This window comes from Phocoena sinus, chromosome 3, assembly GCF_008692025.1.
Source record: "Phocoena sinus isolate mPhoSin1 chromosome 3, mPhoSin1.pri, whole genome shotgun sequence".
NCBI classification, from domain to species: Eukaryota; Metazoa; Chordata; class Mammalia; order Artiodactyla; family Phocoenidae; genus Phocoena; species Phocoena sinus.
In genome coordinates this window covers 117419078-117440991 of record NC_045765.1, presented here as the reverse complement: position 1 = coordinate 117440991, position 21914 = coordinate 117419078, and the positions used below count along the sequence as shown (strand labels likewise).

At 40.6% G+C, this 21914-nt stretch overlaps 2 protein-coding genes across 3 annotated transcripts in view; one reads left to right on the top strand and one right to left on the bottom strand.

Annotated features, from left to right (window-relative positions):
- The window catches only part of SMN2 (survival of motor neuron 2, centromeric), a 44632-nt gene extending 34356 nt beyond the window's left edge, over positions 1-10276 (bottom strand). Inside the window, exon 1 of one of the 2 annotated variants that reach the window (XM_032628685.1) lies at positions 10144-10276. In XM_032628685.1, coding sequence (XP_032484576.1) covers positions 10144-10230 — 87 coding nt within the window. In that variant the 5' untranslated portion in view covers positions 10231-10276. The remainder of the gene's footprint in view (positions 1-10143) is intronic. The other variant, XM_032628684.1, reaches the window with a different exon arrangement.
- Positions 10277-16806: 6530 nt separating this feature from the next.
- On the top strand, positions 16807-17404 carry LOC116751599 (high mobility group protein B2-like). The gene has a single exon (XM_032627701.1). The coding sequence runs from the start codon at positions 16807-16809 to the stop codon at positions 17194-17196; it is 390 nt and encodes a 129-aa protein (XP_032483592.1). The 3' UTR covers positions 17197-17404.
- Positions 17405-21914: the final 4510 nt, after the last annotated feature.

The following is a 21914-nucleotide window of genomic DNA, read 5'->3' as shown; positions in this document are numbered from 1 at the left end:
GTTCAAAACCAGATAGCTTCACAAGTCAATTCTTTCAAACATTCAAATAAGAATTAATACTAATCCTTCTCAAACTTTTCCAAAAAAAATAGAAGAGGAAGGAACACTTCCAAACTCATTTCATGAGGCTAACATTACCCTAATATCAAAACCAAACAAGGACAACACAAAAGAAGAAAACTACAGGCCAACATCCCTGATTAACACAGATGTAAAAATCCTCAACAAAATATTAGCAATCCGAATTCAACAACACATTTAAAAGAATCTTATACCATGATCAAGTGGGATTTATCACAGGGATGCAAGGACGGTTCAATATTCACAAATTAATCTATGTGATACATCACATTAACAAAAAGAAGGAAGAAAATCATATGATCATCTCAATAGATGCAGAAAAAGCATTTGACAAAATTCAATATCCATTTATGATAAAAACTCTCAACAAAGTGGGTATAGAAGGAACATACCTCAACATCATAAAGGCTATACATGACAAACAGCTAACATCATCCTAAATGATGAAAAGCTGAAAGCTTTTCCTCTAATATCAGGCACACGACAAGGATGTCCACTCTTTTATTCAACAAAGCATTAGAAATCCTAGCCAGAGCAATTAGGCAAGAGAAATAAATAAAAGGCATCCAATTTGTAAAGGAAGAAATAAAAATGTCACTATTTGCAGATAACGCAACATTATACATAGAAAGCCTTAAAGACCCCACCAAAACACTGTTAGAATAAACAAATTTAGTGAAGTTGCAGGACACAAAATCAATATATAAAAAGTGTTGAATATCTATACCATAAAAACAAACTATCAGAAAGAGAAATTAATACAATCTCATTTACAACTGCATCAAAAAGAATAAAATACCTAGGAATAAACCTAATCAAGGAAAACAAAGACTTGTACACTGATAACTATAAGATATTATTAAAGTAACTGAAGAAAATAGAAATAAATGGAAGGATTTTCTGTACTCATGGATTGGAAATATTAATATTGTTAAAATGTCCATATTACCTAAAGCAACCTACAGATTCAATGCAACCCCTAGCAAAATCCCAAAATTTGTATGGAACCACAAAAGACCCCAAATAGCCAAAGCAATCTTGAGAAAGAACAACAAAGCTGGAGGCACCATGCTCCCTGATTTCAAACTATATTACAAAGCCACAGTAATCAAAATAGTATGGTACTGGTATAAAGACAGACAAATCAGTGGTACAGAATAGAGTGCCCAGAAATAAAGCCACGCATATATGGTCAATTAATATATGACAAAAGAGCCAATATATAATGGGGAAAAGATAGTCTCTTCAATAAATGATGCAAAAACAAAAAAACAAAAAACAACCTGGACAGCCACATGCAAAAGAATGAAACTGGGCCATTGTCTTATACCACATACAAGAATTAACTCAAAACGCTATGTAAAGGACAGGAAACTATTCAATATCCTGTGATAAAACACAATGGAAAAGAATATGAAAAAGAATGTATATATATATGTATAACTGAATCACTTTGTTGTACAGTATAAATACAACACTGTAAACCAATTATATTTCAATAAAATAAATTAAAAAAAGAATTAACTAAAAATGGATTAAAAACTTAAACATAAGGCCTAAAATCATAAAAATCCTAGAAGAAAACATAGGCAGTAAGCTCCTCGATATCAGTCTCGGCAATGATTTTTTTGGATTTGACACCAAAGCAAAAGCAACAGAAGCAAAAACTAACAAGTGGGAATACACCAAACTTAAAAGCTTCTGCATAGCAATAAATAAATAAATAAACAAAATGAAAAGGCAAAAAACTCAATGGGAGAAAATATTTGCAAATCACTTATCTGATAAGGGGTTAATATCTAAGATATGTAAAGAACTCATGCAACTCGAGCAAAACCCCAAACAATTCAGCTAAAAATAGGCAAAAGGGACTTCCCTGGTGGCGCAGTGGTTAAGAATGTGCCTGCCGATGCTAGGGACACGGTTCAATCCCTGGTCCAGAAGATCCCACATGCTGTGGAGCAACTAAGACTGTGCACCACAACTACTGAGCCTGCGCACCGTAACTACTGAAGCCCACGTGCCACAAATACTGAAGACCGTGCACCTAGAGCCTGTGCTCCGCAACAAGAGAAACCATCAGAATGAGAAGCATGTGCACCACAATGAAGAGTAGCCCCCACTCGCCACAACTAGAGAAAGCCCACGTGCAGCAAAGAAGACCCAACACAGCCAAAAATAAATAAAATAAATAAATTTATTTTAAAAAAAGGATAGAAGATCTGAATAGACATTTTTCCAAAGAAGACATACAGATGGCTAACAGGTACATGAAAAGATGCTCAACGTCACCAATCATTAGGGAAATGCAAATTAAAACCACAGTGATATATCACCTCACACCTGTTAGAATGGCTATTATCAAAAAGACAATAACAAGTGTTGATGAGGATGTAGAGAAAAGGGACACTAGTACGCTATTGGTAGGAATGTAAACTGGTGCAGCCACTATGGAAAATAGTATGAAGCTTCCTCAAAAAATTAAAAATTTTACAACAGATAAGATATGGAAACAACCCAAGTGTCCAACAATGGGTGAATGGATAAAGAAAATGTATACAGGGACTTCCCTGGCCGTCCAGTGGTAAAGAATCTGCCTTACAATGCAGGGAACGCGGGTTCAATCCCTGGTTAGGGAACTAAGATCCCACAGGTCCAGGCAACTATGCCCATGTGCCACAACTAGAGAAGAGAAACCCGCACGTCACAACCAGAGAGAAGCCTGTGTGCGGCAACGAAAGATCCTGCATGCCTCAACGAAGATCCTGCATGCCACAACTAAGACCCTATGCAGCTGAAAATAAATTAAATAAATAATAAATAAATCTTTAAAAAGGAAAATGTATACAGGTTTTCCCCACTATATGAAAGTAGAGTGTTCCTATGAAAGCTTTTGTAAATGGAAATGAAGTAAAGCAAAGAATCAATTATGTGAGAACACAACTTGCTAATGGATAAACAAAATAAATCAGGATAAAGTACAGATGCTCACAGGCACAGTTCAAAGCTATGGTGGCTTGATGCTGAGATGTTGAGTGTAGCTCCTAGGGAAGGAGCTTGGTGGTGCCACTCTCACTGCTTGGGTTGCCTGCTGCCTCTATAATGGCTTGCTGCAAAACAAAACACTGAATGTTATCTTTGCTTTTCACCTTTTTTTTTTTTTCATAAAAGCAAAAATCCTCTTTGGATTTCCTTCAGTTAGTGAAAATAGTTACTAATGTAGGTGTTTTATAAAAGTGAAGTGGTATAAAGCAAACTTTTAAAAAGCAGGGGATAACTGTTCATATACAATAGAATATTATTCAGCCATAAAAAAGAAATCTTGTCATTTGAGACAACATGAATGGATCTTGAGGTCATTACACTAAGTGAAGTAAGTAAGACAGAGAGACGAATACCATGTGATCTTACTTATCTGTGGAATTTAAGAACAAAAAACAGAACAAACAAACAAAAAAAGTCCAACCTCATAAATACAAAGAACAGATTGGTGGTTTCCAGAGGTGGGGGTGGAGGGGATGGGGGAGGGGACTGAAACAGGCAAAGGGGGTCAAAAAGTACCAACTTCCAGTTATCAGGTAAATAAGTCACGGGAATGTAATGTGCAACACAGTGCCTATAGTTAGTAACACTGTATTGCATATCTGAAAGTTGCAAAGACATAAAATTCTCAACACAAGGAAAAAAATATTATAACTATGTATGGTGGCAGATATTAACTAGACTTACTGTGATCATTTTGCAATATGTATAAATAGCAAATCATTATGTCGTACAACTAAAATTAATGTAATGTTATATGTCAATTATACCTCAATAAAAAAAAGGAAAAAAATGGGAAAGGAACGTATGGTGGATGATCATGGAGGAAACAGGCTAGGAAATAAAAACTAAAAGGATCTGGATAGATAGAAAAGAAAATTGAAAGCACTCCAAGGACAACCATGAGCCAAAAAGAGCACGTAAGCAAAAATAAACACACTGACTGTATGATTCCACTCACATGAGGCTCCTAAGTAGTCAAATTCACAGAAACAAAGTAGAATGGCAGTTAGCAGGGGCTGTGGGAGAGCAGGAAATAGGGAACTGTTCAATGGGTAGAGTTTTGGTTTTGCAAGGTTAAAAAGTCCTGGATATCTATTGCACAACAGTGTGTATATACTTAACACTACTGAAGTGTACACTTAAAAGTGGTTAAGATGATAAATTTCATGTTTTTTTTTTGTATTTGACAGATCAGTGAAGCAACAAGTCCAACTAGACTCATTCTCACTCTATAGAGTAGTTGAAGGTAAGTTTGGATACATAATGTTGGTGATGGGAAGACAGGTTATAAAACACCATCAGTTAGTATGTTGGATTTTGTACAATATTAGTCAATCAATGAGCTCCGAAGAAGTTTGCTATAAAACTCATTTAGTTGTAAAGTGAATTTTTGTCATTTTCTTGTTAATCTCTATTATACATAGAGAAATATGTTCTGACATAAAACTGTTAATCTTGTTATATGATAAAAAGCACTTAAAAATCATTAAGTCATTTTGCAGATAAGGAAAGTAATCACAAACAGGTAATTGACTTGTTCAAGGTTATGCTGCCCCTTGGAATAGGAGATGTTTCTAAAAGCAGAACATATGCCAATTCTGCAAATGGAAAAGGTACTACTAATAAAGGAAAGTGTACCCCACTGTATCAACAGAAGTGGGCACTCTTAAAAGTAAGATACAAATACATAGGAACCCAAACTCATCACATTACAACTGTTATAAGACATTTCAAAATGAACAGCAAACAAAGACATCCATACAAAGCTATTATGAGAAGAAACATTTTAGGTGATAAAATTTCTCAATTGACAATCACAAACAGAAGAAAATACAATAACCATCTGAAATTAAATTGTCTTAAACTAGCATTTGCAATATGGAAAAAAACACCTTGAATCAAAAATTCAGATGAGCAAAGAAGGCAAAAGGGTAACAGTCAAATGAGGAGTTAAACAAAATCAGGAACAAAATGGAAGAAAAAGTAATACTGACTGCAAGGTATCCAAAGAAGAATACAGTTGACTGAAAATCTAATGGGTACCAAGGAAAAGCCATGAAAAAAGAAAAAGAAAATAAGTGAAGTGGGGGACTGGCAAAGAATATTTAACATATGTATAAATGGGGTCCCTGAAGAATAAAAGCTAAACAAATAAATAAACAAAAGTCTCTAAAAGGAATTCTCAGAGCCTCTAAGCAAAAAGATCAAGTCATTTACAAAATACAGAAAACTAGTTAGTATTAGACTTCCTCATAGAAATTTATGGGAAAAAAGTATGAGCCAAGGATTTTATATACACCCTAGCTGTCCTTCTAGGAGCAGCAAGACTTAGTTGTTGTGTTTCTTTTTTTTGGCTGCACTGCACGGCTTATGGGCTCTCAGTTGCCTGACCAGGGATTGAACCTGGGCCCTTGGCAGTGAGAGCATGGAGTCTTACCCACTGGACTGCCAGGGAATTCTCAAAAAGATACTGTTAAGAGAATGAAAAAATGAATGAACTCACAAACTGGGAGAAAATATTTGCAAATTACCTATCTGATAAAGGTTTTGTATCTAGCATACACAAAAAACTCTCAAATCTCAACAAAAAATAATTCAACTTAAAAATAGGCAAAAGATTTGAACAGACACTTTGCCGAAGAAGATACATGGATGGCAAATAAGCACATGAAATGACAATCAACATCATCAGTCATTAGGGAAATGCTAATTAAAACCACAACAACAAGACACCACTACACATTAGAATGTCTAAAATTAACAAGACTGACCATACCAAGTGTTAGCAAGGATGTGGAACAAAGGGAACTTTTCATACATTGCTGGTTGAAATGTAAAATGGTACAATCACTTTGAAGAAAAGTTTGGCAGCTTCTTAAAGAATCAAAATAGTGGACTTCCCTGGTGGTGCAGTGGCTAAGAATGTGCCTGCCAATGCAGGGGACAGGGGTTTGATCCCTGGTCCAGTAAGATCCCACATGCCTCGGAGTAACTAAGCCCGTGAGCCTGCGCCACAACTACTGAGCCTGCCCTCTAGAGCCCGTGAGCCACAACTACTGACCCCACAGGCCACCGCAACTACTGAAGCCCGCACACTCTAGGGCCCGTGTGCCACAACTACTGAGCCTGCATGCTGCAACTGCTGAAGCCCACGCACCTAGAGCCTGTGCTCCGCAACAAAGGAAGCTACCTCAATGAGAAGCCAGCGCACTGCAACGAAGAGTAGCCCCCACTCACCACAACTAGAAAAAGCCCGTGCACAGCAACAAAGACCCAAACACAGCCAAAAATAAATAAATAAATAAAAACAATAAAATTCAACTTAAAAAAAAAAAAACCAAAAGAATTAAAATAGGGAGTTCCCTGGTGGTCCAGTGGTTAGGACTCTGTGCTCTCACTGCCGTGGGCCTGGGTTCACTCTCTGGTCAGGGAACTAAGATCCCACAAGGCATGGGAAAAAAAGAAAAAAAATTAAAATATATCTACTCCATGACCCAGGTGTTTGCCGAAGAGAAATGAAAGCATATGCCCAAACAAAGTCTTCTGCACTAATACTCATGGTGGTTCTATTTTTAACAGCCCCAAACTGAAAGCAACCCAAATGTTCATGAACAAGTGAATGGATAAAACAAATTGTAGTATATTCGTGCAACAGGATCCTACAGCAATGAAAAGGAATGAATGACTGATATACACAAGAAAATGGATGAAACTCAAAATAACTATGCTGAGTAAAAGAAGCCAGATAAAAAAAGACTCTGTATTTGTAAAATTCTAGAAAATGCAGACTAATCGATGGTGACAGAAAATGGATCAGCAGTTGTCTGGGGACAGGAGATGAGGAGGGATGAAAGGGAAGGATTACAAAGGGGTGTAAGGAAATCAAACCATCCCACACACTGGGACCACATGGAGAAGCCGAGACAACATGAAGAACAGAGATGGTCTGTCAATCCCTAGCAGCTCAGTCCCCAGCTACTGTAGCTCCAATTACTATGTGGATGCAACTACACGAAATGTCTGAAGGAGAACTGCCCACCAAGGCCTTCACAAATTCCTGACCCACAGAAACTATGAGAGAGAATAAAAAATGATTATTGTTTCAAGCCACTAAGTTTTGGGTGATTTGTTACACAGCAATAGCAAAGAGAACAGACCATCAGGACTGCCTTTATATCTGTTTCTCAGTCACCAAGAGAAGCCCACCTCTTTCCTTGCAGGCATTTCAAAATGAAATGTTTTCTTCCCCATATCCCTCAAATTACTGTACCAGAGGTGGGGAAGTAATCTTCCTTGTTCCTCACTTCCACTTCCAGATTATTCTTCCTCCCTAAAAACTCCCAGGTTTGAAAATCCCGTCACCAAACTCCACTGTCCACTATGCCTCCTCATTGCAATCATCTATATCTTCCTGGGTCACTCTTCCTCATTCCTTGAGGTTTATATCCCAGTACTCCCTCCAACACTAATCCTGTCATAATTTCTGGTTATTTAAAAACCCATGTACAGGGACTTCACTGGCGGCGCAGTGGTGAAGAATCCGCCTGCTAATGCAGGATACATGGGTTCGAGCCCTGGTGTGAGAAGATCCTACATGCCGTGGAGCAACTAAGCCCATGCACCACTACTGAGCCTGAGTTCTAGAGCCCGTGAGCCACAACTACTGAGGCTGTGCGCCACAACTACTGAAGCCCACGCACCTACAGCCCGTGCTCTGCAACAAGACAAGCCACCGCAATGAGAAGCCCTCGCACCACAACGAAGAGTAGCCCCCACTCGTCGCAACTAGAGAAAGCCCGTGCACAGCAACAAAGACCCAATGCAGGCAAAAAAAAAATTAAATAAATAACGATAAAAAAGTATTACTCAAAAATAAACCAAAAGTAAGAAATAATTAAAAAAAAAAAACCCACGTACATGATCCTTCCAATACCCTACCCTTGTTACATCTTTTTTTTTTTTTTTTGTGGTATGCGGGCCTCTCACTGTTGTGGCCTCTCCCGTTGCGGAGCACAGGCTCCGGACACGCAGGCTCAGCAGCCATGGCTCACGGGCCTAGCCGCTCCGCGGCATGTGGGATCTTCCCGGACCAGGGCACGAACCCGCGTCCCCTGCATTGGCAGGCGGACTCTTAACCACTGCGCCACCAGGGAAGCCCTGCTACATCTTTAAATGCTTCGCTACCAATGACCTTTTATAGTACCCAATCTCAGCTATTCACTTCTATGGTCTTTATTATAACCATTAACTATAACCTCTCCAAAAACTCAACTGCAAGAATCCTACTCTCCAACTACCACCTTCTAGGCTCTGAAACTTATTCCTTCTAGTAGGTTGATGATGACAGTCATTCCACTTCACTGGGACTGGTAAAACAATGATCCTCACACTTTTTAAACTGCTTCTCACCATGGTAATGTCCTCACTTCCTTTCTTAGCCAGCTTTAATTCCACCATCGATCATTAAGACAACTCCCTGTACCGCCCCCTTCTCACTTCATACTAGGTAAAACTACAACCCTATTAATTTCAACTATTCATTTACTTTGTGTCTGCCCTCACACACCTGAATTTGAATTTAGCTAGCAAAAAATACAATCATGCTGCCTAGTCTCCTTTTCTTTTTAAAATAAATTTATTTATTTCTGTCTGCGTTGGGTCTTCGTTGCTGTGCACGGGTCTTCTCTAGCTGTGGCGAGCAGGGGCTACTCTTCGTTGTGGTGCGAGGGCTTCTCATTGTGGTGGCTTCTCTTGTTGCAGAGCACAGGCTCTAGGCATGCAGCCTCAGCAGTTGTGGAGCACAGGCTTAGTTGCTCCATGGCGTGTAGGGAATCTTCCTGGACCAGGGCTTGAACCCGTGTCCCCTGCATTGGCAGCGGATTCTTCACCACTGCGCCACCAGGGAAGTCCTAACTAGTATCCTTTAAACTCATAACCACAAATCTGAAGTAGGCCTTTAATGTTGCCTAGATTTCCCTAATGCAACACTCATCCACTCTCCTAGACGTTTACTTCCTACCTTCTCTCTTCTCTAACCTCCAACACCTGCCCCCTGCCCCTCCTCACTAGTAGGCTGATGACCTTGCTTCTTTTACTGAGAGAACAGCAACAATCAAAACAGAACTTTCATAATCTCCTGCCACTATATCTGCCCATCCACACAAATCTGTACCCATATAACTGTCACCACATGAACTGTCAATATTTCTAACAAAGACCAAATCCATTCCCTCTTACTACGCTAGAATGTTGCTTGCGCAATTCTCTTCTCTCCTGCAACGTCAATTATACCGTCCTTACTGGATCCTTCCTATCAGCCCTGAAACATTTCTCCCATCTTAAAAACAAAAACACAATTAAGAATCCTCTTTATCTCACTTCCCTCTCCATCCATTGGTCAATTTCTCTATCTTCCAGTACCCACAATAAAACTTGAAATATTTGCTCACATATGTTGCCTTGAATTTCTCCTCTCCGACTCTCGAACTCGCTCCAATCACATTTCACCCAAGAATGAGTTCTAATCTTACCCCCTTATAAACCTGCCTTACTTGCAGTCTTCCCCATCTCAGGAAAAGGCAACTTCATCTTTTCAGCTGTTCAGAGCAATCCTGGAGTTATCCTTGACTTTCCTCTCTCAAGCCTCTATTATCGCATACCCGTGCACAACCTGTTGCCTCTGATTTCAAACTATATCCAGAAGCCAAGTAACCGGCTGTCCACTGCTAACAGCGGGATTATTCCAATAGACTCCTAACTGGTTTCCCTGCTTCGCCCTGGCCTGCCCCCGCACACCTCACAGTCGGAGAGAGAGGTGGACGACCAAGGCACTATCGAGTAGCAGTAGGGCCTAGGCTCAAAGTCATCGGGAGCCCAAACTGGGCGAGGAACGAGCTTGCGGCTGAGGCTCCCAAGTGGGGATGTAGAAACATGCGGCCCCACCGCCTCGCACTGAGCCGACTGGCCGGGGAAAGAGCGCAGGGGGCTGGTCGGGGACAGCGCCGGCTGCGACCTCACCTGGCCTGTGCCGCGCCGGAACAGCACCGTGTCTTCCGGCTCTGGGACGCCGCTGCTACTGCCGCCGCCACCGCCGCCCATCGCCATGGCTAACCTGCTGCCGGGTACGCGGCGTGGGCCAGGTCCCTCGGTGAGTGACGACTTCCGCCGCCCGGCCTCCGGGAGCGGAAGAGCATGGCGGCCTGAGGGCCGTCGGCCGGCGGAGAGGAGTCCCCGCGCTTTCTGCCCTCGGGCGCCGCCTACCCCTGTCGGCCGCATAGGTGTTTCTTCTCCGTATCCTCCCAATTCTTTGATTTCACTTTTTCGTCTGTTCCGAGAGTGATTCGACCAGAGTTTTTGTTTGTTTTAAACAATAAATCCTCTTAGGAAAATAGCGTTCGTTGCAGGTCACTTAGAAAATATGGGTAAGCAAGCAGTAAAATAAAAAGCAGTCCCTTGGTAACCAATAAAAGTATAGCTACCATTTTTAAAAAGTGCTTTTAAGAGTTTTATATACTTATTTTAATTTTATTTTCACAACTCTATGAATTAGGGGCTATTTTCTCATTTAAAGATGGGAAACTGAGGCACAGAGCGTTTACACAAATGCCTGGAATCCAGCATGTCTGTAACATTTCCCAGGCTTAGCATTTAGTTTAATATCTCTTCTCCCAAATCTTCTCTAGTAACTTTTTGAATTTAAAAACATGAGATGAATTGTTGTATTCTGTTTAAGAATGTGCTTTTTGTTTGCTCGTTTTTTCATGTTTGTCTTTACATGGGTCAAGCGGGCTTTTAGTTCTCAGTAGGAGCTTACCCTCTATTTTTCCAGTATTCTTTATTAAACATTTAGGATTGCTAAATGGCTTCCAAGTACCTATTGTCATTTTTTTCTTTTTTTTTTAAAGGTCACCCAGGGAACTTTGATGGCTTCCTTTGGCTTCTGTAGATACCAGAAATAGATGTATTTTTTAAAAGCTCACTTAAATTTCTTCCATCATAATTCTCACAATGGCATATGATGCAGAAATGTAAACAATTTGGAACCAGGTTTCTTCTTAGTTTTTAGATGGAATTCACATACCATAGATTCATCATTTTAAAGCATATGCAATTTCGTGGGTTTTGGTATGGTCACAAGATTGTGCAGCTACCACCGCTAACTCCAAAACATTTTCGTCACCCCCAAAAGAAACCTTGTATCCATTAGAAGTCACTCCACAGCCTCTCCTCCTTCCAGCCTCTCACAACCACTGTCTCTATCGATTTACTTGCTCTGGATATTTCATAGAAATGGAGTCATATAACGTGACCTTTTGTGTCTTTTTTCACTTAGTATAATGTTTTCAAGGAGGAATTAGCTTTAATTAATTGCCAGCTGTTTTCAATGGCAAGTTCTTTGTTGGAAAAGTATTTCTACTTACCAGGAAGTAGATAAGTAGATTTCCACCTACCTTGTTCCTCAACAAAAATGAACCTATGGCATTTTTTGTCCTCAAGGAAAACATGTTCTTTTTTTCTTGACGGTGACATCCAGATTTGAATCACCATACGTATTTTACAGTTATTCCATATGATAGACAAAGCACTCAAAGCATAATGGAGAGGATTTCCAAAGGAAACCGTTTCATCAGATTTGAAGGGACTTACGTAAACATTAAATTTAACTATGATCATGGGGGGTTGCCAATCTGAGTACCATGCCTGGCACCTGGCAGTTCCCCCGTACACATGGCTGAATGTGTAAATCCCCCAGCTGCAGGAACAGCTCCATTTTCTGAGGGCACCCCCCCAGGATTCTCTTACAGGCTAGTCCTTATGGTTCTGCCTTGTATACACAACACTTTATTTTCATATTCTGTTTTCCCTGCTAGCAGCCCCTGTGACCAGGCGTCTTCATGTTATCTCTGTACCTCCTACAAGGCCAGACCAGAGTAAGTGGTGCCAGAAAAGTTTGGTAAATCAATGAATTGTGGGAACCCAACCCAGCTCTAGCACTTTTGTCTGCAGGCTAGTCTACCAGATTCAAAAAGAGGAAGGTTATTCACAAGTGCATAAATTGCACTTGCATAAGAAAGAATCTCATTAAGTAGACCTCCATAAAGTTCAAATTTTGATGATCTGGCCATATCCGAGGTGAAGCTTACCCAGCTTTATAATGAATTTGCTGGAAAGTCACGTAGATAGTCCAGAATAGTTTTTAGAAAGCACTTATCCTTCTCCAGGTGAGCAGGAAAGGAAGCTGGGAGGTACACGAGAGGCCCCAAAGAGGGTCTGTTGGGCTATTTCTTAGCATCTGATCCAATTGGTGAGGAAAGTGACAGCAGTCCAAAGAAGGCTCAAAGAAACAGAAGTCTTGGGTTTCCCTGGTGGAGCAGTGGTTGGGAGTCCGCCTGCTGATGCAAGGGACGTGGGTTCACGCCCTGGTCCGAGAAAATCCCACGTGCCGCGGAGCGGCTGGGCCCGTGAGCCATGGCCGCTGAGCCTGCGCGTCTGGAGCCTGTGCTCCGCAACAGGAGAGGCCACAACAGTGACAGGACCGCGTACCGCAAAAAAAAAAAAAAGAAAGAAACAGAACTCTTTGCTGGCAATAGCTCTTTTGCCTAAAGTAGCCTTCCCACTGTCACATGGTGCAGTTTAAAAGTTATGGTGAAATGCTAACAGGCAGTTTGGATTAAAGTTAACAGCAAATCATGGCTTCACAGATTAATTGCTGCACAAATAAATTGATGTATAAGTATTTGCTTTTAAATCTTACATGGCAAGAAGTAAACTAGAAGTCAAACCATTTTTTTCTCTGAAGAACTAAAAGGACAGAATGTCATTGATGACCTTGAGAACAGCATGCTGGTTTCAAGGCAGACTGTTGTTGTATAATCCAACCAACAATGATGTAGAACGTTTTAAAAATTTATTTATTTTATTTCTGGATGTGCTGGGTCTTCATTGCGATGTGGAAGCTTCTCAGTGTGGTGGCTTCTCTTGTTAAGCACGGGCTCTAGAGCGCGGGCTTCAGTAGTTGTGGCACACGAGTTTAGTTGCTCTGTGGACTGTGGGATCTTCGCGGACCAGGGCTCGAACCCGTGTTCCCTGTGTTGGCAGGCAGATTCTTAACCACTGTGCCACCCTGTGAAGTCCCTGATGTAGAACTTTTCTTAACAGGGTTATAAAATAAATCTTAGAAGAAAAAAAAATAACTTCATGAACTGGAACCAATCTTTGCGCATATGGAATTCTCATACCAAAAACTTACATTCGGTGACTCTTGGAACTTGCTGATGATAAAGGATTCAAATGACTAGTGATCAAGTTTCCAGTTGGGATAATATATATTGGTATTGTCATGTAGAATAGCGAATAAACAAAAGAGAAGGCCAAAACTAATTAGTTCCTTACCCTTACCTTACCTTCAGAGTCTAGGGTCAGGAGATTAGAGATGTGTCAGTGATTTGTGTACAAGAATGCTCACTGATTGGGATTGACATACATACACTACTGTGTATAAAACAGATAACTAATGAGAACCTACTGTATAGCACAGGGAACTCTACTCAATGCTCTGTGGTGACCTAAATGGGAAGGAAATCCAAAAAAGAGGGGATATACGTAAACATATAGCTGATTCACTTTGCTGTACAGCAGAGTGAATACAACACAACAGCACTGTAAAGCAACTATACTCCAAAAAAAAAAAGACTGCTCACTGAACTATTACTGCAGCAGAAATATGAAAATTCCAAGTGATGTTTTGGAAGAATATCTGAATGATATTATGGACAAATGGTAGTATAACTCATAAATGACATAGATCTAATTAGTCATCCAGTATGTAAGGCTTGGATTCATTACCCTCACATCATATACCAAAATACATTCTGGGTGACTTTTATAAACTTGGGATGGAGGAGATTTTAAGATAGAAATAAGAAACTATGCAAGGATTGAAAACTCGAATACATTTTTGGGGTCAGGCAGGTAAAGGAGATGAGTTAAAGAGGAGTAAGCAATAAGGGGTGGTGGGTACTGTAATCAGTTACCTTGAGACTATCCCTCCACACACCCCCCAACTCATTCCACCCACTCCCTGCCCAAAGGCATTCAAGTTCATATTAAAAATTCTGGGGGGAGAGGGAATGGGGGAGGGATGGAGTGGGAGTTTGGGTTTAGCAGAAGCAAGCTATTATATATAGAATGGATAAACAACAAGGTCCTACTGTATAGCACAGGAAACTATATTCAATATATTGTGATAGACCATAATTGAAAAGAATATGTATATATGTATAACTGAATCACTTTGCTGTACAGTAGAAATAAATACAACATTGTAAATCAAGTATACTTCAAGTTAAGAAAAAGTGGAAAAAAATTTTTTAACATGTCAGGACAAGTCTGTGGGCTGTCAGTCTGCATCTTCAGTTAATAAAGAAACTAGGCACATAATTAAAAATTACGATGAGGTATCACCTCACACTGGTCAGAATGGCAATTATCAAAAAGTCTACAAATAATAAATGCTGGAGAGGGTGTGGAAAAAGGGAAACCTCCTACACTGATGGTGGGAATGTAAATTGGTACAGTCATTATGGAGAACAGTATGGAGGTTTCTTAAAAAACTAAAAATAGAGCTACAACATGATCCTGCAATCCCACTCCTCCTGGGCATATATTTGGAGAAAACCATAATTTGAAAAGATACATGCATCCCAAAGTTCATTGCAGCACTATTTACAATAACCAAAACATGGAAGCAACCTAAATGTCCATGGACAGATGAATGGATAAAGAAGATGCGGTATAGGGCTTCCCTGGTGGCACAGTGGTTGGGAATCCGCCTGCCAATGCAGGGGACACGGGTTCCAGCACTGGTCCGGGAAGATCCCACATGCTGCAGAGTAACTAAGCCCGTGTTCCACAACTATAGAGCCTGCACTCTAGAGCCTGCGAGCCACAACTACTGAGCCCGTGTGCCACAACTACTGGAGCCCATGCTCCACAACAAGAGAGGCCACCGCAGTGAGAAGCCTGCGCATGGCAACGAAGAGCAGCCCCCCCCGCCACAACCAGAGAAAAGCCCGTGTGCAGCAATGAAGACCTAACACAGCCAAAAATAAAATAAATAAAATTTTAAAAAATAGATGTGGCATATATACACAATGGAATACTACGCAGACATAAAAAAATGAAATAATGTCATTTGCAGCAACATGGATGGACCCAGAGATTAACATACTAAGTGAAGCCAGAGAAAGACAAATATCACACGATATTGCTTATATGTGGAATCTAAAAAAAAAACCAAACAAATGAACTTATATACAAAACAGAAATAGACCCACAGACATAGAAAACAAACTTATGGTTACCAAAGGGGAAAGGGAGGGGATAAATTAGGAGTTTGGGATTACCATATACACACTATTATATATAAAACAGATAACCAACAAGGACCTATTGTATAGCACAGGGAACTATACTCAATATTTTGTAATAACCTATAAGGGAAAAGAATCTGAAAAAGAATAGGTATATATATGTATTACTGAATCACTTTGCTGTACACCTAACACAATATTGTAAATCAACTATACTTCAATTAAAAAAAAGAAAAAAAAGAAACTAGGCATTTGATCATGTGAATAAAAATTCTGGCAAAAGAAACAAATAAAATGAAAGGACAAACAAAAGTTTAGAAAATATTTGTAACATAAGAGAAATGAATATTCTTTTATATTAAAGAAAAACTCTGCCAAATAAAAATAACAGCAAAGCAAGCTATTCATAGAAGAAAAAACCAAAAGGGCCAATAAATATGAAGATATGCCCATACTCTGGAAGCTCTGTATTCTGTCTGCTTGGATTTATATCCTTAACCTGCCATTTACTAGCTGGGTGACCTTGGGTAAATTCCTTAACCAAAATCTCAATTTGTATAAAATCTATAAAAATGGACATAACCGTAGTACCTACATGTGAAGACTAAGTGAAACAAAAAGCATAAAGTAGAGAGAAAAAACATAGGTATTTCACAAAAAGGAAAATCCATGGGACTCCCCTGGTGGTGCAGTGGTTAAGAGTCTGCCCCCAATGTGGGGGGCCTGGGTTGGATCCCTGGGCAGGGAACTAGATTCCACATGCATACCACAACTAAGAGTTTGCATGCCACAACTAAGGAGCCCACGTGCCACGACTAAGACCCTGTGCAACCAAATAAATAAATGTTAAAATATACATATATACCCCCCCTCCAAAAAAAGGAAAATCCAGGGAATTAATTCCTTGGCATTCCAGTGGTTAGGACTCAGTGCTTTCACTGCCAGGGCCCGGGTTCAACCCCTGGTCGGGGAACTAAGATTCTGCTAGCCACATGGCCAATCAATCAATCTGATAATAAAAATAAATAAAAATTTTAAAAGAAAGAAAATCCAAATGTCCAATAAATATATGAAAAAATGCTCAACCTCTCTGGTCAGAGAATTGCAAATTAAAAACTAAGATACCAGGCGCGGAGAAGTCTGCAAAACAAGAGGTGGAAGATTGGGTTAGCGACGGAACAGTTCGCGCCAGAGCCGCAGGCAGCAGTGTCGAGGTCTGACCTGGCCACTGCACGGTACTCTGAGGAAAAGCTACCGCCAGGTGGACGTGCTGCTGCGGAAGGGCGACCCCAACAAGCCGCGGGGCAAGATGTCCTCATATGCCTTCTTCGTGCAGACTTGCCAGGAGAAGCACAAGAAGAAACACCCTGACTCCTCGGCCAACTTCACCGAGTTCTCCAAGAAATGTCCTGAGAGATGGAAGATCATGTCTGCCAAGGAAAAATCCAAGTTTGAAGATATGGCAAAAAGTGACAAAGCTCGCTATGACAGGGAGATGAAATATTATGTTCCTCCCAAAGGTGACAAGAAGGGAAAGAAAAAAGATCCCAATGCGCCTAAAAGGCCTCCATCTGCCTTCTTCCGGTTTTGCTCCGAACATCACCCAAAGATCAAAAGTGAACACCCTGTCCTATCCATTGGAGATACTGCAAAAAAAGTGGGTGAAATGTGGTCTGAGCAGACAGCCAAAGGTAAATAACCCTATGAACAGAAAGCAGCTAAGCTAAAGGAGAAATATGAAAAGGACATTGCCACATACCGTGCCAAGGGCAAGAGTGAAGTGGGAAAGAACAGGCTCCAAGAAGAATGAACCAGTCCAATGTTCATAGCACCACTATTTACAATAGCCAAGATATGGACACAATCTAAGTGTCCATCAACAGATAAATGGGTAAAGAAGATGTGGTCTGTGTGTATACACACACACAATTAAATACTCAGCCATAAAAAAGAATGAAATTTTGCCATTTGCAACAAGTATAGACTTAGAGGGTATTATGCTGAGTGAAATAACTCAGACAGAGAAAGACAAATACTTACGTTATCACTTATATGTGGAATCTAAAAAATAAAGTAAATTAGTGAATATAACAAAGGAGAAACAGACTCACAAATACAGAGAGCAAACTAGTGGTTACCAGTAGGGAGTGGGAAGGAGGGAAGGGCAAGATAGAGGTAGGGGATTAAGAGGTACAAACTACTATGTATAAAAAGAATAAGCTATAAGTATATATCACAGGGGATATAGCCAATAATTTATAGTAACCAGGTTTTTTTTTTGGCTGCACTGTGCAGCATGCAGAACTTCCCTGACCAGGGATCGAACCCTTGCCCCCTGCATTGGAAGCACAGTCTTAACCACTGGACCACCAGGGAAGTTCTATAATAACTATTAATGGAATATAATCTTTAAAAATTGTGAATCACTATGTTGTATACCTCAAATTTATAATATTGTAAATAAACTATATCACAATTAAAAAATAAAAACATAAAATGTGGGAGGGGGAGAAAAAATGTAGTGTTTTTAGAATGTGTTCAAACTTAACCACAAACCAGAAACTTAAAATAGATACACAAGCTATAATACTAAAGAAATATAGTTTATATATAGTTATATAGAATATATATAACTCTATACAAAATCATCAAACTACAAGGGAACAGACAAAGAGAAAAATAGGGAACGGAGAAGAACTACAAAAACAACCAGAACAATTAACAAAATGGCAATAAGCATATAACTATCATTTATCACTTTAAATGTAAATGGACTAAAGACACAGGGTGGCTGAATTGATTTTTAAGAAAAAGACCAATCTATATGCTGCCAACAGGAGATTCACTTCAGATTTAAAGACACACTGACTGAAAGTGAAGGGATGGGAAAGGATATGCCATGCAAATAGAAACAAAAAGAAATCTGTGGTAGCAATACACATATAAAACAAAACAGACTGTAAATAAAGATTATAATAAGAGACTAAGAAGAGGCTTTCATAATGATAAAGGGGTTAATCCAAGAAGAGGATATAACATTCATAAATACCTATGCACTCAACATAGGAGCACCTAAATACATAAAGCAAATATTGACATAAAGGGAGAAATTGATAGTAATACAATAATAGCAGGGGACTTTCATATCCCACGTGTATCAAATGGATAGATTATCTGGACAAATCAGTAAGGAAACACTGGCTTTAAACAACACATTAAACCAGATGTACTTAATACATATATAACGAACATTCCATACAAAAACTGCAGAGGGGGTAGAGTCAAGATGGTGCACTAGGAGAACGCGGAATCTGCATCTCTGCACAACTAGGGCATCTAGCAGGCACCAGTGGGGGACCAAAGGGGATGGGAGGAACCCCCACGTTGGGCGTGGGGGGAGTGAAAGGGGAGGAGAAGTGGAGGTGGGACAGGACTGGTGCCCCTGAGGGGCGGCTGGGGGAGGGGAGGGGAAGGGATCCCACGCCTGAAGGGGGAAAGTGGGGAACCATTGGGAGGGCAGAGGATCAAAAGGGAGCGTGGTCAGGTTTCCCCTGCCCACTTGGACCCCCAGGAACCTGTTCAGATCCTGGGCCTGATCCTCTGCCCACCTAGGTCCCGTCCAGCCATGTGGGCCCTGAGGGAGTGGGAGGGAGGGAAGGGGGAGCAAAAGTAAAGGCTGGACCTCTGGGACTGGCACCCCTGAGGAGTGGCTGGGGAGGGAAGGAGTTCCTACAACCAGCAGGACCCACCCATGGTCAGGGGTCCAGCGGCAACGGGGGAGACGCTGGGGGAGAAGGTGGGGGAGGGGCACGAAGGAAAGGAAGGGAACGCAGCCAGTGCTTTCCCTGTCCACTTAGGCACTAGGGAGCCTGTTGGGCCCCTGGGCCTAATCCTCTGTCCTCGGAGCTTCCCTCCTGCCATGCAGAATCCAAGCCTCGCCCCTACACGCCCACCTAGGGTCCTACTTTTACACTTGGAGACCCCCTCCAACGAGCTGGGCCTAAACTCCACCCACACACCCTCACTCAAGGCCCCATACTCCAGAACTCAACACTCTAGAGACCCTCCTTTAGACATGCTGCCTCTCCCCTTCGCGCAGGTCCTAAGCAGAGGCACCGCCCCACGCCTGAACGTTGCCCCACCTAGGCCCTGCCGCGTGCTCAAATGTCACACCACTCCCGCCTAGGTTCTGCCCCACCCTAAACCCCACCCCTGCCTAAGTTCCACCCCCTCATCTAAACTTCACCAGCAGAGCCAAGGCTTTTTCTTTCTTCCTTTATTTATTTATTTTTTTTTTTTACAGGCTTCGGACGCGCAGGCTCAGCGGCCATGGCTCACGGGCCCAGCCGCTCTGCGGCATGTGGGATCTTCCCGGACCGGGGCACGAACCCGTATCCCCTGCACCGGCAGGCGGACTCTCAACCATTGCGCCACCAGGGAAGCCCTTTCTTCCTTTCTTAGATTGGGGTTCTGTTTTGCCTTGTTGATTCATTGCTGTTGATTCTTTCATATTTTTAATTTTCCTAATAAATCTTTTATTTTTCTAATTTTATTTTATTCCTTATACTTTTTTAGTGATCTTTCCTTTTGGCTTGTTCTCACCCCCTGTTTTTTTTTCTTTTCTCTGTTGTGGTTTTATTTTACCTTGTTGCAGTTGTTTCAATTATAATTTTTCCTAATATATTTTTTATCTTTATAATTTTATTTTATTTTTTATTCTTTGATATTGTACTGCTTTTTTTTTTTTTTTTTAACCCCACCACAAAGCTTGCGTGATCTTGGTTCCCAGGCCGGAGGGCGGGCCCAGGCTCCTTTGGTGGGAGCTCCAAGTCCAAACTGCTGGACTAACGAAGAACCTCAGACCCCAGGGAATATCAATCAGAGTGAGGCCTCCCAGAGGTCCTCATCTCAGCACCAAGACCCAGCTCTATCCAACTGCATGCAAACTCCAGTGCTGGACATCTCAGGCCAAACAACCAGTAAGACAGCAATACAGCAGCACCCATCAAAAAAAAAAAAAAAAATGAAACGACAAAAAAATATGTTACAGATGAAGAAGCAAGGTAAAAACCTACAAGACCGAATAAATGAAGATGAAATAGACAACCTACCTGAAAAAGAATTCAGAGTAATGATAGTAAAGATGATCCAAAATCTCGGAAAAAGATTGGAGAAAATACAAGAAACATTTAACAAGGATCTAGAAGAACTAAAGAGCAAATAAACTGATAAACAACACAATTACTGAAATTAAAAATACTTTAGAAGGAATCAATAACAGAATAACTGAGGCAGAAGAACGGATAAGTGAGCTGGAAGATAAAATGGTGGAAATAACTGCCAGGGAGAAGAATAAAGAGAAAAGAATGTAAAGTATTGAGGACAGTCTCAGAGACCTCTGGGACAATATGAAACACACTAACATTCGAATTATAGGGGTCCCAGAAGAAGAAGAGAAAAAGAAAGGGTCTGAGAAAATATTTGAAGAGATTATAGTTGAAAACTTCCCTAACATGGGAAGGGAAATAGTCAATCAAGTCCAGGAAGCACAGAGAGTACAATACAGAATAAACCCAAAGAGAAACACGCTGAGACACTTATTAATCAAACTATCAAAAATTAAATACAAAGAAAACATATTAAAAGCAGCAAGGGAAAAGCAACAAATAACATATAAGGGAATCCCCGTAAGGTTAACAGCTGATTTTTCAGCAGAAACTCTGCAAGCCAGAAGGGAGTGGCAGGACATATTTAAACTGATGAAAGGAAAAAACCTACAACCAAGATCACTCTACCCAGCAAGGATCTCATTCAGATTCAATGGAGAAATTAAAACCTTTACAGATAAGCAAAAGTTAATAGAATTTAGCACCACCAAACCAGCTTTACAACAAACGCTAACGGAACTTCTCTAGGTAGGAAACACAAGAGAAGGAAATCACTTACAAAAACAAACCCAAAACAATTAAGAAAATGGTAATAGGAACATACATATCAATAATTACCTTAAATGTAAATGGATTAAATGCTCCAACCAAAAGACGTAGACTGGCTGAATGGATACAAAAACAAGACCAGTACATATGCCGTCCACAAGAGACCCACTTCAGACCTAGGGACACATACAGACTGAAAATGAGGGAATGGAAAAAGATATTCCATGCAAATGGAAATCAAAAGAAAGCTGGAGTAGCAATTCTCATATCAGACAAAATAGACTTTAAAATTAAGACTATTACAATAGACAAAGAAGGACACTACATAATGATAAAGGGACCAATCCAAGAAGAAGATATAACAATTGTAAATACTTATGCACCCAACACAGGAGCACCTCAATACATAAGGCAAATACTAACAGCCATAAAAGGGGAAATAGACAGTAATACATCAGAGTAGGGGACTTTAACACCCCAC